This window comes from Oryza brachyantha, chromosome 9 (assembly GCF_000231095.2).
Source record: "Oryza brachyantha chromosome 9, ObraRS2, whole genome shotgun sequence".
Taxonomy (NCBI): Eukaryota; Viridiplantae; Streptophyta; class Magnoliopsida; order Poales; family Poaceae; genus Oryza; species Oryza brachyantha.
In genome coordinates, this window is record NC_023171.2 from 2,077,401 (window position 1) to 2,093,790 (window position 16,390).

Here is a 16,390-nt window from a genome sequence, read left to right on the forward strand (position 1 = left end):
CGAATCTTAGGACACCTAAATAAAGCATTAAATATACATAAATATTAAAACTAATTCCACAATTATGCGGGAAATCGTTAGATGAATCTTTTAAGCCTAATTAGAACGTAATTAGCAATAAGTGCTACAGTAACCAACATGTACTAATGACGAATTAATTAGACTCAAAAGATTCGTATTGCAGTTTCCAGGCAGAATCTGAAATTTGTTTTGTAATTAGAGTATGTTTAATACTTCAAATGAATGTAAAAAACTTGATTTGATGTTTTTGCAAAAACTTTTTGCAAACTAAACGGGGCCTTAGCCCTCACATATCAACGGTTGACGTTGACAACGTTTTCGCTTGTGCAGTCATGCCACCACTTTCTATATGTATGCATAATCCTCCTTTGACTAGTGAAGCTCCTTACCCACAACTACGATGACCTCGCACCAATTAAGCTACTGTTGTTTCCTGATCCAGCTCCTAAAAGCTTTCCTGCCATGCAGCGCAGCCACCGCCGCCGGCAAGGCGCCGGCGATCATCGTGTTCGGCGACTCGACGGTCGACGCCGGCAACAACAACGACATCCCCACCGTCTTCAAAGCCAACTTCCCGCCGTATGGGCGCGACTTCGACGGCGGCGTCGCCACCGGCCGCTTCTCCAATGGCCGCCTCGTCACAGACTTCTTGTCGGAGGCGCTTGGGCTGCCGTCCTCCGTGCCGGCGTACCTCGACTCCGGCTACACCACTGAAGAGCTCGCCCGTGCCTGTGGTGTGACCTTTGCTTCAGCAGGCACGGGGCTGGATGATCTCACTGCACAAATTGCTGTAAGTTCATTAACCTCAACATATTTCATCACTTACCGATCTAATGATTTATATTTAACATTATATTACTACACATATACGCCTACTTGTTCATTTTGGTGGCGCGAAAACCATAGTAGATTAGTACATGACTAATTAATTATTAGTTATAAAAAAAGAAATAGATTAATATGATATTTTAGAGAAACTTTTCTATAAAAAAATTTTCCCAAAAAACATAGCCGTTTTAGCCGTCTAGGAAGCGTGCGTTTGAAAAACAATAGAATCTTGATTAGTAAGGGGCAGAGAAAACTCGGTCTGGAAAAGTTTCGAGGGGCCACGGTTAAACTAGGAAAGTTAAGACAGCATTCATAAGAGGTGATCGATACAATAGCCAATCCTAGACTATAGTATTTGAGTTCCATATTAACTAAAGGTTTATACAGTTATTTATGAACGAGTCTTAGACTAACTTTTTGCTAAGAAACAAATTCGTTTATATAGTTTGGCTTGCCATTTAAGCTCCCTTCCTCAGATAAAGTAAGGCATCATACCGTTGTCAGCGCTACGCGCCCTTCATCCTAAATAGAATTAACTTCTATGTCCTCCCGTATTTTTATTTAATAGTATTGAATTTGTTACTATATTTGATCATTTTTCTTGTTTGATCATTTTTCTTATTCAAATTTTCTATAGAAGTATGCAGAATTATAAGTAAAGTACATAGATAAAAAATACTAGCTTTTACACTTTAGGTAGACACAAATTATAACTATATGCGGATTTCCATAAGATATTTTACACTCGGCACCAGATTCTACTTTGCTTTTGAATTAAATAATGTTACTCCTTCCGTTTTATAATATAAAATGTTTGACTTTTTTTGTTGGAATGTTTGACCATTTGTCTTATTCAAAAAATTATGAAAATATCATTTATTATGCTGACTGTTTCGTTTTTAAAGACATTGCTTTAATGAAGGGTTTGATATAAAAATATGTGCTACATATATTGTACTCCCGGCTTCCTATAACTATAATATAAGGTGCAACATAAACTAACATAAAAACAGAGTTATAACCAACCTCTCGTTTAAATTACCTAAGTACATATATATATATGTAATGTAGTTGGATATTTTAATGGTGAATAAATTTAAAATAAATTAAATTTAGAGAAAAATTATGTACTGGTTAATATACTTGCATGTGTGCCTTATATTTTAGGAACAGAGAAAAAATTAATTATATTTTATATTATAGGATGGAGAGAGCACCTAGATAAAATATTACTAGTGGAATTATATTCTAACGACTGAAAAAAGGTACATACACAATTTCCAAAATATCTGTTGTCCTCTCAACAAGTGTGATCTCCTTTCTGCCTCATATATAGCTTTCGGCCTTATCTTGGTCACACCCGTTTCTAGTGCCATTACTTTCACATAAATGTATCTGTTTATCTGCGTTGGATCAGAGTGAAGTTGAGGACCGAGCAGCGAGTGACATGCAGATTTTGCACAGTTAGAGCAACTACTGGCTCTAATTTATATATACTCAATCTAATAGCCAATTCATATAATAGTTATTACAAAACATCAATACTTGGTCTCACATATCATATATATACACTGTGTCTTGACGCACGTGCTGCAACTGGCTACAAATTAGTAGTCCTACTGACTACTCTTCCCTCTTCCTCTTATCTCTTTAAAATATGTTTATAGTTGGCTTATAGCCTGCTCTTACAACAGAACATACAGCTGATACAGCAGACATTAACAAATCCACTCTACTGTAGCAACAAAAAATAGTTCCATGGTTTATTGCTTGGTGCCATCCATGAGTATCATTATTAATTTGGTTATGCCAGTTATCTATGTCGGTCATGATTATTCACTGTCATATTCCCTTATAGAAAAAACAAACTTCGGGGATTGAATCTGAACACAATGTATGTTCAAACTCGAATCCATAAATTCATTACTTCTAGCACGAAGGGAGTATTCCGCTTTGTGTGATAATTCAGCGATCTGAGATTGATGTGGCTGCGTAAAAGAAGTTGGTACTAATTAATTGAGTACGTACCAACAATAAGCAAATACTCTATCCAGTCATAAATATACGACATGCTCAACAATATCCAATCAAAATCATTGAAATTTTGACTATAAATGAATTTTAAAATGATTAGTTTGAAAAATATAGAAATGGTATCTCTGTAGATTTATCTTAAAAAATGATTTTTTTAATCTCTTAAACTTAGTAGATTTTCAAACTTACTGTATATAAAAGGTGTGCTCAAGGTCAGCCTAAAATACCATAAGAAGAGTTAAACAACATATATCTATATACTCCTATAAAGAGAAATAATAGTGGTGATGAATCTGCCATGTATCCATCACCAACTCTCTCCTATTTTTTAAAAAAGAAAAACTAATTGAGTCTTATATATCAAATCACTTTTACTAATGGTACTTTAATAGCTGCTAATGATATTTTTTAATAAAATTCTGTTGCATTACATGAGCTATATGCTAGTCTTTGTAAGCTATTTTGAATATTTATGCTAGTCAATCTTCTAAATAGAACGAATGATCAACGTCATATATTAAAACATGTACGGAGTGATCGAGTTTAACTGCACTGCATATACATGCATGTATGACTAACCTTGGTTTTCTAATCATCAAATATGTCTTAACTAATTACAGTCCGTGATACCACTAAGTCAACAGCTAGAATACTTCAAGGAATACAAGGAAAAGCTGAAGGTCGTGCATGGCGAGGACGTCGCAAAGGAGATCATCACGGAGGCGCTCTACGTGTTCAGCATCGGCACCAACGACTTCATCATCAACTATTTCGCGCTGCCCCTTCGGCCGGCAGCGTACTCCACGTCGGGGTACGTCGCCTACCTCGTCGGCCTCGCCATTGTCGCCGTCCGTGAAGCCTACGAGCTCGGCGCCCGGAGGGTCCTCTTCGCCGGGCTCACGCCGCTCGGGTGCTTGCCGTCGGCGCGGACGCTGAACCTCCTCACGCCGGGGCGGTGCAACGAAGAGAACAACCATGCCGCTCTCGCGTTTAACGCCGGCCTGGAGGAGGCCATGAGGAAGCTCAACGACGAGCTCGCCGGAGCACGGGTGGCCTACTCAGATGTCTACAGCGTCGTGTGCAGCATCCTGTCCAACCCGTCAGACTATGGTTAGTCAGATGATCAATCTTGTTACTTTTTTTTATTCAAATTTAGATTTTTTTTGTACCACCTGTATATGTACATTAGCCAACTTGACCCAGTTCTATGATGATTAGGCTTTGTGAATGTTGCTCAAGGATGCTGTGGCACAGGACTGATTGAGTCATCTGTCCTTTGCGGCTTGAACCAACTATTGACATGTCAAGATGACGATGAATATGCCTTCTTTGATTCCGTCCATCCGTCAGAAAAGACATATGAGATTATAGCTAACAAAATCATTAATGCAGATTTCAAAAAAGTACTATAGAAGTCTTCACTAAGCTTAATGTAATGACTATTGACATGTTAAGATAATGATACACATATTCTAATGTGAGCTTAATATATGTTGTCTTTTGATCAAAACAAGATATCCAATACGATCTAGGCCTTGCTCACTAAATCGCAACATAATTAATTAGGGGCCATGCACATGTATAGTAAGCTTTCTGGCCTCAGCCTGTCACACATTGTGTTGTTTCTTCGTATATTCCAGGCATTACATGAGTGAAACATGGAGAATTTACTGGTTATTTCACAAACTGTATTGCTGCACATCAATGACAACACACATTTTTATCATGTCAAATCCAACACAGATAAAACAGAGACATTCCATTCCACATTTCACATCAATTACTCTACATAAAGTTGATTCATTCCATTACACATCTGCCATCACATTGTATACCCTCTCTAATTTACACATTTTTCACCCTGGAAACTAATTTACTACTTCGTCCCTGCAATTACAGCAAGACATAAAATACAAAATATCAACATGTACAATTTTTTACTACTCCAAGCCTTCTCCCAATTCAGTTTTTTCTTCAACTCTGCATCCTCTGCATTAGAATGCTTCAGAGCATCAAAACATGTTTCCAGCTCAAATTGTTTTCCATCTAGAAGCCCTGACAACTGAGCCATATGCTCCTTTTTGTTCTGCTACCACCTGCCACAAGCTTGCGCATGTCTAAGGCAGAAAATCGAACTGGCCGGCTTAATTGTAAGCAACACACTCCTCAACATACTCATTCAGGCGGTCTTCAAAGATCCACAGCGAGCAAGCGTAACCATGCTAAAAAACAGAATACAACAAATGAAGAACTATGATGGAGTTGCAATGGAGTTGTAAGTAATACAATCATCTCACCGTGCCATCACATTGAAGCCATCGTCACCCTAGGTTCCTCGCTGTCGTCGACGTGTAAATCGCCATGGAGTGCTCGCAACGACATTTCAACTCTGGGATTGAAGGAGAGTTGCTTACTGCAACAATGCCGACAAAATTGGCCTTGTCGCCATACCAAACTCTGACCTAACATCGCCAAATCAATGCCCAGGCTCCAGCACACCTGACTGAGCACTTCCCCGCCGCCACCGCCGCTGGCCCCAACCGTCGTCGTGCGGTCTTCCAATATCCACAGCGAGCAAGTGTAACCACACTAAAAAAAGAACAACAAATGAACAACTCTGATGGAATTGCAAGTAATACAATCACCTCACCCTGCCATGCCATTGGAGCCATCGTCACCTTGGGTTTCTTGCTGTCGTCGACCTATAAACCACGACGGTGCGCCCTCAATGACATTTCGGCTATGGGATTGAAGGAGAGTTGCTTGACTGCAACAATGCCCAGGCACCGGCGTGCGTGACCGAGCACTCCCCCACCGGCCCTAACCGCCATCGTCGCTGCCCTAACTGCCTTTGGCTAGGGTTTGCTTTGTCTGAGTGGCTTTGGCCAGACCACATCCATACAAACATGTATCACCACAAGAGAGGGGTAGGGTTGACAATTTCCCCCGCGGGGAAAAAATGGCCCCGCAGGGATTCACGGTCGTGGGCAGGGGCAGGGAATGGTTCATACCCGTGGGGAACCCGTGCCAAGATGTATATTAGACTTCAAAACACTACAACAAAAATGAGCCATAGAGACACTTTCCAAATACTGTAGAGGCATTTTTCAAATGCCTTTACAACAAGATAGAGACACTTTCAAAAATGCCTTATAAGTGCCTTGTGGTGATTTGTCTTTACAAACAAAGAGACACTTTCAAAAATGTCTCTATGCCTTGCGGCATTTTTATAGAGACGGTAAATTATATGACCACCATAGCAAACCATTATAGAAAAACAGAAAAAAACGTACCTTTTGCACCTAGCAATCCTTGAAGTCTGGACCTATTGACACAGAGTTGTTTATATATCATTCACCTAATCATCTTGACCTCAGGTGATTACTTGTTAATTTATATCATGTTTTAAATATATTTAGTTATTTAGTATGTATTAACCTTGAATAAAGTGTCTTTAAGAAGGTTAAAATGCCTCAACAAAATGCCGATACATATGAGGCAAATTATAAAGTGCCACAAAGATGCATCTATAAGATTAATTTAGAAAATTAGGTAGAAAACTGCCTCTAAAGTGTCTCTAGAGTAAAAACATTATAGGCAATTTGCATATTGCCTCTAAACAATATCTCTATGCTATATGAGTCTTAATTTTAGAGGCATTTTTTAATTTGTCTCTACAAAAGTGTCATTATGTAAGGTTTTTGTTGTAGTGAAATCTGAAATATTAAAGGCCCAACCCACTAAGGCCCAGTAAAATGACAAACCCTACCCATGGCCCTCTCGCTCCCTCTCTCAGCTCACCCTCTCCCTCTCTCTCACGACACGAAGGGAGGCTATGGCGGTAGTGGCTGCGGCTATGGCGGCACGACATGGCGCGCCGCGACTAACCCAGTGGCGGCAACATGGAGGGGCGGCCGTGTGTTAACGTCAAATTTTGGAAAATTACCGTTATGGATTGAAACACAGCTAAAACAAAATCGGATGAAGAATGGGCGAATCGGCTAGAGACAGAAGATTGGACGAGGTGTGAATGCAGCAGATAGAGTCCGAATCGGATAGGAATTGGTGTCCGATTGGGCCCATGGCATAGAGATAGATTCGGTGTTAGTTGTGAGTCCGTGTAGATTAATTAGGCTTTATCTTGGAGTTGTTTAGGATTTTTATATTTATTTAATGTCCGAACACTACAGGTTAGTTAGTAGTGGATTATTATCCGGTTAGGTTAGTTAATGCTCGGGGCTATAAATATGTGTGCCCAGGGTCCTTGTAAATTATCATTAGATCAATCAAACTTGGCGCATCGCCTCAAATCTTCGACTTGCTTGAGCTTTCAACGTGGGGTTTGTCAGCTTCGCAATGTAAGTTCACGTTTTTCAAAACCAGTCGATCAATTAGAACAAGACTATCTCGGTTAAGTCCGATCTCTTGCCAAGTTGATCGGCGGGCTGAGTTCTACTACTGCTTTAATCTGTTTGTATTAGTTCTCGATCAAGTCCTCGTGGGTTTCTCTGTTCGATCTGATAGCATGATTCTAGTTGACCTGATTCTGTCTCAGTTCAGTCCGATCAATTTGGTTTGCTGGGTTTGTGTTGTCAGATTGGATCGGGGGCTCGCGAGGGCTTATAGCTGGAGTTCTAGCCAGCATTATCTGGAATAGTCCGTTGGTTGGTTTGTTAAGTCCATCGATCTTCATGTTTTCTATGATTATATCGTGCTAGATCACATACTGTTAATTTGATGCGATCTACTTATAGAGATCTGTTCGATCGGCTGGTTTAATGGATTAGTTGGTGGATTGCTGTTGACGCTGAAAATAACAATCAACGGTCACACACGTAGGCCTAGGAATCAATTTAAAATCATTCCAGTGCAGGACCTAATTCTTAGAAATACTAGGCGTGCCAGTCAGTTTGGCCCTGTAACTAACAAGATATAACATGGAAAAACAGTTAACCTTGAAATTGCTATCGGCCGGATAGCCGATACCGTTCCAGGACCCTAGCCGATAGACTAAGCGATCGGCTTTACAGGAATTTCGGGACGACAGTTATAAACATGCTTAATTGGCTAAGCTAGAAACATGATAAGTACTAGATAAGCCAGTCGGCAAATTAATCTTAAAAGATCGGACCCGACCGAGACAGTCTTAAGATTAGTCGGCCGATCGGACCGCTCCAATATTTATCATCCACCAAATTGTTAGCCGATGTAAGACTAATCATGGAATTTATATAGTAAACTGGAATGCTATACTAACTATTCGCATAAAACAACAGCAAGGTCAAACTTAATCGAGACAGTACAGATCTAATCATAACCACGCATAACATCAGATAATTATCATAGCATGCGAATAATGAGACAGCAAAGCAGCGCAATCCACCAACTAATCAACTAAACTCTGCCGACCGGACATACTTCTACAAATAGATTATACCGAACATACATAGATCAGACCCAACCGAGACAGTATGCAGCTTAGCATATTGTACCCATAGAAACATGAAGATCGACGGGTTTAGCCAAACAATCGACAGATTACTCAAGAGAATGCTGGCTAAAACTCCAGGGATAAACCTCTATGAACCCTTAATTCAATTCGATAACGCGGATCTAATAACCCAAATTGATCGAACCGAACCGAGATAGAAACGAGCTACCTAGAGCAATGCTACTAGACCAAAAAGAAGAACTTGTAGAGACTTGAACGAGCACTATCACTACTTCAAATCAAAGTAGATCAAAAGTAATAATAGAACTCAGCCCGCCCATCAACCAAGAAGAAGATCGGACTTAATCGAGATAGTTCTGTCTTAGTTGATCGACGGGTTTTGACGAACTAGAACTTACATTGCGAAGCCGGCAAACCCCGCGCCAAAAGCTCAAGCAAGTCGAAGATTTAAGGCGATGTGCCAAGTTAGATTGATCTAGAGATATCTTACAAGGACCCCGGGCACCCATATTTATATCCCCGGGAAATAACTAACCGGATAAGAATCCGCTACTCCCTAACTTTACATTATTCGGACTCTAATTACATTACAGAACCCTAAACAAACTTCAAGATAAATCCTAATTAATTTACACGAACTCACAGTTAAACACTGAACCTACCTCCAACTTTTGGGATCAATCGGACTCCCATCCTTGTCCGGTTTGAACTCTATCGGCTGCAATCCTTTTGCGTCCAGCTTCCTATCTCCAGCCGATTCAGGCCTTCTTATCCAATTCGGTCTTTAGCCGTGTTTCAATCAATAACGACTATTTGCCAAAATCTGGCGTTAACACATGTCCCCCAATTTCGGAATAATTTATTGTTCCGAAATTTCCTCTTTTGTAACCGATTTCCGCTATCGGCTCACTGTTGTAACGGCGCGGTTCCAACGGTTCCCCTATTTTGGCGCATAACGGCTACTTTTTGATCGCCTGCGTTATAAGCTTCTACCCTTTCCATACTTAGCCATTTTCGCCATTGCTTTCTCTCTGCTCCTCGCCCTCGCGCTCGGCACCCCTGCATCCACCACGCTCACTCTACTCCTTAAGCTCGCATTCCTCCCACAAGACCGCCAGGCCCATTGCCACCGTGCCACAGAGAAACACAACCCCACCTCGTCAAACCTCTTCTAGTACCAATGGTATCCGCAAGTTCATCGCCAGACACCCCATACGAGGTCCCTGAGGTAAGCTCCCCACTCTGGGTCATTTTTGCTCTCCAACATTGAATACCCTATTTTCTGAATCTAGGGTTTACTGTTAGCGAATTTCCTTTGTACCATGCCATTGATTGGCCTGTTAGCTGATTTCTTTCCCGCACTGTTTTCCTTTTCAGCAACTTTGAAACCAGATCCTGCTTCCTAGTCCAAACCCTAGGTTTTACTTTCTTGGACCCATGAGGAACCCGGACCCGACAGACATGATTTGTTCAGAGGCTAACAGGATACCATTAAAAAATGCCCAACTTAGCATCTCCGATTGGACCCAATCCTTTAGGTCCTTCCCAACTTCTTTGACCGATTGGAAAAACTGGTACAATCGGCTATATAAGACGTATGATATCCAATAGGAAGAACAGGATATCGGCCACTGTATAGGCCTCAGCCTTTCTGAGATGGAAAAAGACGAACCCTTGCTAGCTGCAGCCTCCTACTTTTGGTCGGACGCCCTGAACACCTTCATATTTAGCCGTGGGATACTCAGTCCCACTCTTATGGATGTCCTAATGTTGACTGGCCTGAATGTCATGGCACCTGTCAACCCTTTAAGCCTAAGAAGCACTTTCCAGCATTGGCTGCAAACCAAGGGTGTTGGAGGTTGGTCGGGATACATCTCTTCCCACCGCAAGGATTCCAGATCGGCCGATCACAGAGAGCACAGCGCGTTCCTGAACTTATGGCTAGAGAGGTTTGTTTTATGTGGACAAACTGTGGGCCTACCACCAACTTTGAGAACATAGCAGAACGTTTGGCCGATGGAAACCCTGTGTCTCTTGGCCAATACTTACTCGGAGCAGTATACCATATGATGCACCAGGTATCCTCAAGGCTCTCTATCGGCCAACCAGTTGGCGACACAGCCAGACCATGGTGGTTTCTCCAGCTGTGGTTGTGGCTATATTTCTCCAAAGTCTTAGAGCTATCGGCCTTCAACCAGCGTAGTTTCCCCTCGCTATCATATTCGGAATCAGAACCGGCTGCAAACCGGAGATTTATGTCGTGCGGAGAAGTAATGTCATCCTTCCCAGGTCATAGGATGTCAGCCGTCCGTCTATCACATGTCTTCAAGCTCTATTATCTTGGCCCTGAACCCAATGCACAGACTTGGTTTGCCTACCCTGATTCTCGGGAGTACGAAGCTCCAAGTATACTCAGGCTGGAAGAAGTATTAACAGAAAAGTGCTCATCGGAAAACTTTTCTTTTGCCTGTACCCCGTGCTTGCTGCTAGTAAGCTTTCACGCCGGTCGGTCGGCCAGTCCATCTTATGAATTTTATCACCCAGCTCTTGCATCCCGGCAACTTGGATGTGGCCAGTTACCGGTCGATCTATTCTTCCTTGGCAAGATTGAGATGAGAGGCCATGTAGCTTCAGCCTTGGAGTTTGACTGAATTAGTAAAATAGCCGAAGCTATACAATTTGGATCAATGACCTCCTTCTCCTTTGGGAACGCGGTATTGGATGCTTATACCGGATGGTGGGAGGAACTACACCAACACTTCTTCTCAACCGCATTCGGTTTCTTTTTTAATCGGATTGATTCCGATTATGAGTACTCCGATTCCGAGGTAATTTTCTATGCAAACTTAAACATTTACCTTTAGCATATCTTATCTGCGGTTAATGATTCTCTTTTGCAGCCTACCATTGCAATTCCTGCCATCAGCAAAAGCGGCAAGCCGATCAACTATTCCTCAGCGGCTCTTCCTTCTTTGGGCCACGGAGCACCTTCCCCAAGTGAATACATCAAAAGGTTTTCGGGACCACCAAGTCCACCGAAAAGACCTAAACGAAACAAGAAGTGTGACCGGGCTCCGAAGAAGAAATTGAAAATCACAACAGAAGCCATTCCCATGGAGACTACATCGAATGACATGGATGCCACCATTGATGCCACAGCTGTCGACGATTCGGATACTGTCACACCCGGAGTTTCGTCCTAAGCCTAAATCGTAAAAAGAAATCCGTAAATAACAATTGGCTTAATTAACTCAGGAAAAATCCCTCTAAAAGGAATTAATTCATTTAAATCGAGGCTCGCAAATCGACTAACAGGATTTAAATTCAAATGGCAGAAGTATAAAATTTGGCCAAACAAATTAATTTAAAACTCGGTAAAAGTGGGGTTTTCCTTTTTCCCTCCTTTTTCCTTTCTTTTTCCCTTCCTTCTCAAATTGGGCCGAAGTCCAATTTTCCTCCCTCTCTCTTTTTCCTTTTCTTTTTCTTTTTCTTTTTCTTTTTTCCTTCCCGGGCCGGCCCAGCCGAGCCGGCCCATCTTCCCGCTCGGCCAGCCCAGCCGCGCCGGCCGCTTCCCTCCGCCCGCGCGCGCTCTCACTTCCGCGCCCGCGCCGCGAGTCTGCACCGCCTCCCTCCTCTCTCGCGCCACTGACAGGTGGGGCCCACCTGTCAGTGACCGTTTCGCCGCCTCTCTGCCAGCTTGCGCGCCCGCGCCGCGCCGCGCCGCGTCCGAGCCGGACTCCGCGCCGTCGCCGCAACCGCCGCCGCCGAGACCGCGTCGTCGCTGACTCGGTCTCCAACCTCGGCCCGCCCTAGCCGGTGCCGCCACCCTATAAATCCCGAGCCGCCGCGCGCCGTCGCTCACTTTCCGTCGTCGCTCGAGTCGCCGCCGCGCTGCCGCCGTTCGCCGCCGCCGCGCAATCTTGCTACCAGTCGCCGGTCGTCGCCGCCTAGCCGCGTCATCGCCTCCGCCTCGGTGTCGCCAACCTCTCCCGGGCCCTCGTCGTCGCCGGTGGACGCCTCGCGCCCGTCGTAGCTCCTCCAACCTCTCCGCCGCCGTTGCCGATCTCCCGCTCCCACCCGCGTCGCCACCTCCGCCTTGGCCTCGTCGACCCGTCCGTGCTCTCGCCGCCGCCGGTGAGCACCCGCACCCTCCTCCCCTCTCTCTCCCCCTCTCCGGCCGACCGCCGCCGAGTCGCGCGCCGTCGCCGGACGAGTGCGAAGCTCGCCCCTCCCGCCGGCCGCCGCGGTCGTCGTCGCCTTCGCGTCGCCGACGTCTAGCCACCGTCGCTTGCGCCCACGCGTGCCGCGCCGTCGCCGCTCGCCAGTCGCCGTCGCCGCTGCTCTGCTGGGTTGCGCCGCGTGCGTCGCCGCCTCGGCCGTCGTCGCCGTCCCGTCGTCGCCGCTCGCCGGTCGTCGCCGTCGCGCCGTCGCCGTCGCGTCGCCCGTCGCTCCCGCCGGTCGCCGCCGTCCGCTCGAGCCGCGCTCTGCTCCCCTCCTCTCTGTTCCCTCTCGCTGACGAGTGGGCCCCACCCGTCAGTCACCCCGCGCCCGTCCTTCCTCTCTCCTCCCGTGGGACCCGCGTGTCAGTCTCTCCCTCTCCCCTTCTCTCACCGACAGGTGGTCCCCACCTATCAGCCGTCAGTTTCCTCTCTTCTCGCTGACGTCAGTAGCCCCATTAATTGCGCAATAATTGATTTCGGACTTTTCTGTTTAGTTAAAAACCCAGAAAACTTCTAAAATTCATAAGTAATTCATCTAGTCTCCGTTTAGGTCCATTCAAATTTCATTAAATTCATAAAATTATCAAGAATCCATTAAAAATAGTTTCTTTTGCTGTTTCAGTAGAGTTTGTGCCTGTTTTATTTATTTTTGTGCTTTGTCGCTTAGATTCGGACCCCGCCGAAGAGCCGGTTTACTTCGAAATCGTCGCCGAAGTTCCCCAAGGGCCAGAACAAGGCAAGTGACACTCATCCTTGAACATATTGAACCCATTATTGCAAATTCCCTGCTTATTTATTTCAAATATGCATTGTTTTAATTAAAGTACTTACCTTATGCTATTTTCGGGTAAACCTTATTATTATGCCGTTGTTTATCCAACTTTATTTATTGCTGGACCAGGGGTAACTTGACTAGGGATAGGCCTAGGTTAATGCTTAGCCATGCTTAGAACAAATAGCTCATGGGATCACATTTAATTATGCTTAGTTCTGAAATAGCTGAGATAATGATTCATTACCCGGTTCGGGTTAATGTCAACTAAAATATTGATAATGGTGGGCTGTGGGTGCATGGTTTTGAGAGTCGCACCCATGGCGATTAAGGACCGGTTCACGGGAAACCCTGGAAGTCATTAAGTGCTAACCACATGCCGAAATGGGTAAGGTGGGATTTGGAGCATGACTTCGAACTATTTGACGTACCCAGGCAAGGGTAGGCGTGATGGAGTATGGACGGGCAATCGTGGTGTAACGAAAGCTTCTCCTGCTTCCGGATCTACCAAGGCACAAGAGGGGACTGCCCGACTTGGTGTAAAGGAGGGGGTGAAACCTGAAGTGTGGTACGATTAAATAGGGAGGGTTGTGTAACGGGTCCTATCACGGTCTCCTTTCCGGTATGCCGTGGTGGTATGTCGGCGCACGTTCAAGTGTAGTGGAGTCGTGTCTTGTGGGTACAGTAGTACACCTCTGATCAGAGTATAAACTATTCGAATAGCCGTGCCCACGGTTACGGGCGAACTCCCAGCTTCACTGTGATTAGTGAACCCTAATAACTTGAGTAAATTGGTTATCTCTCGGGACAACTGCAACGTGGTGTAACGTTGAGTAGTGGTTGGGCCTGTTGCAACGTGGTGTAACGTTGGACAGTGTTGTGGTACTTTACAACTGCTTATTTTTTTATTTATGCTTTACTGTTCTTAATTACCTTTATTCTTTAAGCTCTGTTATTTATTTAAACTGCTGCTTTTCTTTGCAACTAACCCTAGCCTGTCCTTGTTAATCCCGTTGCATCATTTATTTCCCCTTGTCCGTGTTACTTGTTGAGTACGGTGGTTTGTACTCAGCCTTGCTTAACTTCCCCCCCCCAGAGCTAGAAGCAGAGTACGATGGAGGTGCCTCCCAGGAGTGAGCTGTTCCGCCGTCGAAGTGTTGCCTGTGGACTGGAGCCATACCCGCTGGAGCTAGTCTACCCCTTTGTTTTTCTTTCCGCTGCATTTCCGCTAGAATAAGTGTAATTTTCAGTTGTTTCTAAGAACGATGGTTATGTTATCAACATTGTCTTTTTGTGTACCCTGGCTGGTCCTGGACAGGGATTTAATACACAATTAAGTTCAGAAATTCGTGTGAGGAATTTCTGGGCGTGACAAGTTGGTATCAGAGCCTCCTTTGACCGTAGGATCAGCCCAATGGAAGCCCTAAGAGCCCTCTGCTTTTCATGTTTGTGCATAGTTTGCGAAAGTGGGAGTGTTTTGAAAATGGGTTAGTGTTTTTCAAAAGCGTGAGTGTTTTAAAAAGACAAAACTCCTTTGATTGAAAAGCGTGAGTAAATCGATTTACGGGTAAAACTTTATTTACTTTCTTTCTTTTATGATTTATTTATCTTGAAATAAAATTTTGCATCTATTGATTCCAAATCCTTGTGTTCTTTAGATGGCCGACCACCCCTTGTACCATCGTGGAAACGGAATGGCTGGATTCGTGGCAGAGTTGGCAAGAGTCTCGTTCACAGCAGGGTACCCCTATGAGCCGGAGTACACCACGATTCCCCCTCTCGAAGGCGAGTTTCCCCACCGAGTCAGATTGGAGCTACATGGAATCCCCGGTTTCCTCCCTAACTTGGAAGCAGAAGGAGCTGGAGGTTCGCATGAGCATGCCTGCCAGGAAGCTGCCTACAGTCTGATGACAACGCTTAGGGCCAGGCATGACCTGACGTTTCGACATTCGGCTTACCGGTATCACCCTGGTCGTGGACCCAATTCCATGGTCAGTAGGTTTCGGTCTGCCCGAAGTGAGCAAGAACCTACCTTCGGTAGGATGTGCATGGTGCTGCAGGGTCTCGACCAGATGCATCACGACCTTGTCACGCCCAGAAATTCCTCACACGAATTTCTGAACTTAATTGTGTATTAAATCCCTGTCCAGGACCAGCCAGGGTACACAAAAAGACAATGTTGATTACATAACCATCGTTCTTAGAAACAACTGAAAATTACACTTATTCTAGCGGAAATGCAGCGGAAAGAAAAACAAAGGGGTAGACTAGCTCCAGCGGGTACGGCTCCAGTCCACAGGCAACACTTCGACGGCGGAACAGCTCACTCCTGAGAGGCACCTCCATCGGACTCTGCTTCTAGCTCTGGGTTGGGAAAGTTAAGCAAGGCTGAGTACAAACCACCGTACTCAACAAGTAACACGGACAAGGGGAAAACAAATGATGCATAGGGATTAACAAGGACAGGCTCGGGTTAGTTGCGATAAAGCAGCAATTTAAATAAATAACAGAGCTTAAAGAATAAAGGTAATTAAATACAGTGAAGCATAAATAGGTAAACAGTTGTAAAATACCACAACACTGTCCAACGTTACACCACGTTGCGACAGGCCCAACCACTACCCAACGTTACACCACGTTGCAGTAGTCCCAAGTGATACCAGATTTTACTCAAGTTATTAGGGTTCACTAATCACAGTGAAGCTGGGAGTTCGCCCGTAACCGTGGGCACGGCTATTCGAATAGTTTATACTCTGATCAGAGGTGTACTACTGTACCCACAAGACACGACTCCACTACACTTGAACGTGCGCCGACATACCACCACGGCATACCGGAAAGGAGACCGTGATAGGACCCGTTACACAACCCTCCCTATTTAATCGTACCACACTTCAGGTTTCACCCCCTCCTTTACACCAAGTCGGGCAGTCCCCTCTTGTGCCTCAGTAGATCCGGAAGCAGGAGAAGCTTTCGTTACACCACGATTGCCCGTCCATACTCCATCACGCCTACCCTTGCCTGGGTACGTCAAATAGTTCGAAGTCATGCTTCAAATCCCAC

General features: G+C 44.6%; 1 protein-coding gene across 4 annotated transcripts; it reads left to right on the plus strand.

Moving 5' to 3' along the window:
- The first annotated feature begins 363 nt into the window (after positions 1–363).
- Positions 364–4,393, plus strand: LOC102712879 (GDSL esterase/lipase At2g04570-like). 4 transcript variants are annotated; one of them, XM_006664953.3, is made up of 3 exons: positions 364–811; positions 3,504–3,993; positions 4,102–4,393. In XM_006664953.3, exons 1-3 carry the CDS (start codon positions 422–424, stop codon positions 4,293–4,295), a joined length of 1,074 nt encoding a protein of 357 aa, XP_006665016.1. In that variant the 5' UTR covers positions 364–421; the 3' UTR covers positions 4,296–4,393. The 4 variants fall into 4 exon arrangements, with proteins under 4 accessions (XP_006665016.1, XP_040383553.1, XP_040383554.1 ...); XM_040527619.1 differs by having other exon boundaries at positions 3,528–3,993; XM_040527620.1 differs by having other exon boundaries at positions 4,087–4,165.
- Positions 4,394–16,390: the final 11,997 nt, after the last annotated feature.

Coding starts and splice junctions, on each gene's coding strand:
- LOC102712879 (XM_006664953.3), top strand. CDS start 422: ATGACCTCGCACCAATTAAGCTACTGTTGTTTCCTGATCCAGCTCCTA. Junction 812..3,503: donor ATCTCACTGCACAAATTGCT/GTAAGTTCATTA, acceptor AACTAATTACAG/TCCGTGATACCACTAAGTCA. Junction 3,994..4,101: donor GTCCAACCCGTCAGACTATG/GTTAGTCAGATG, acceptor TATGATGATTAG/GCTTTGTGAATGTTGCTCAA.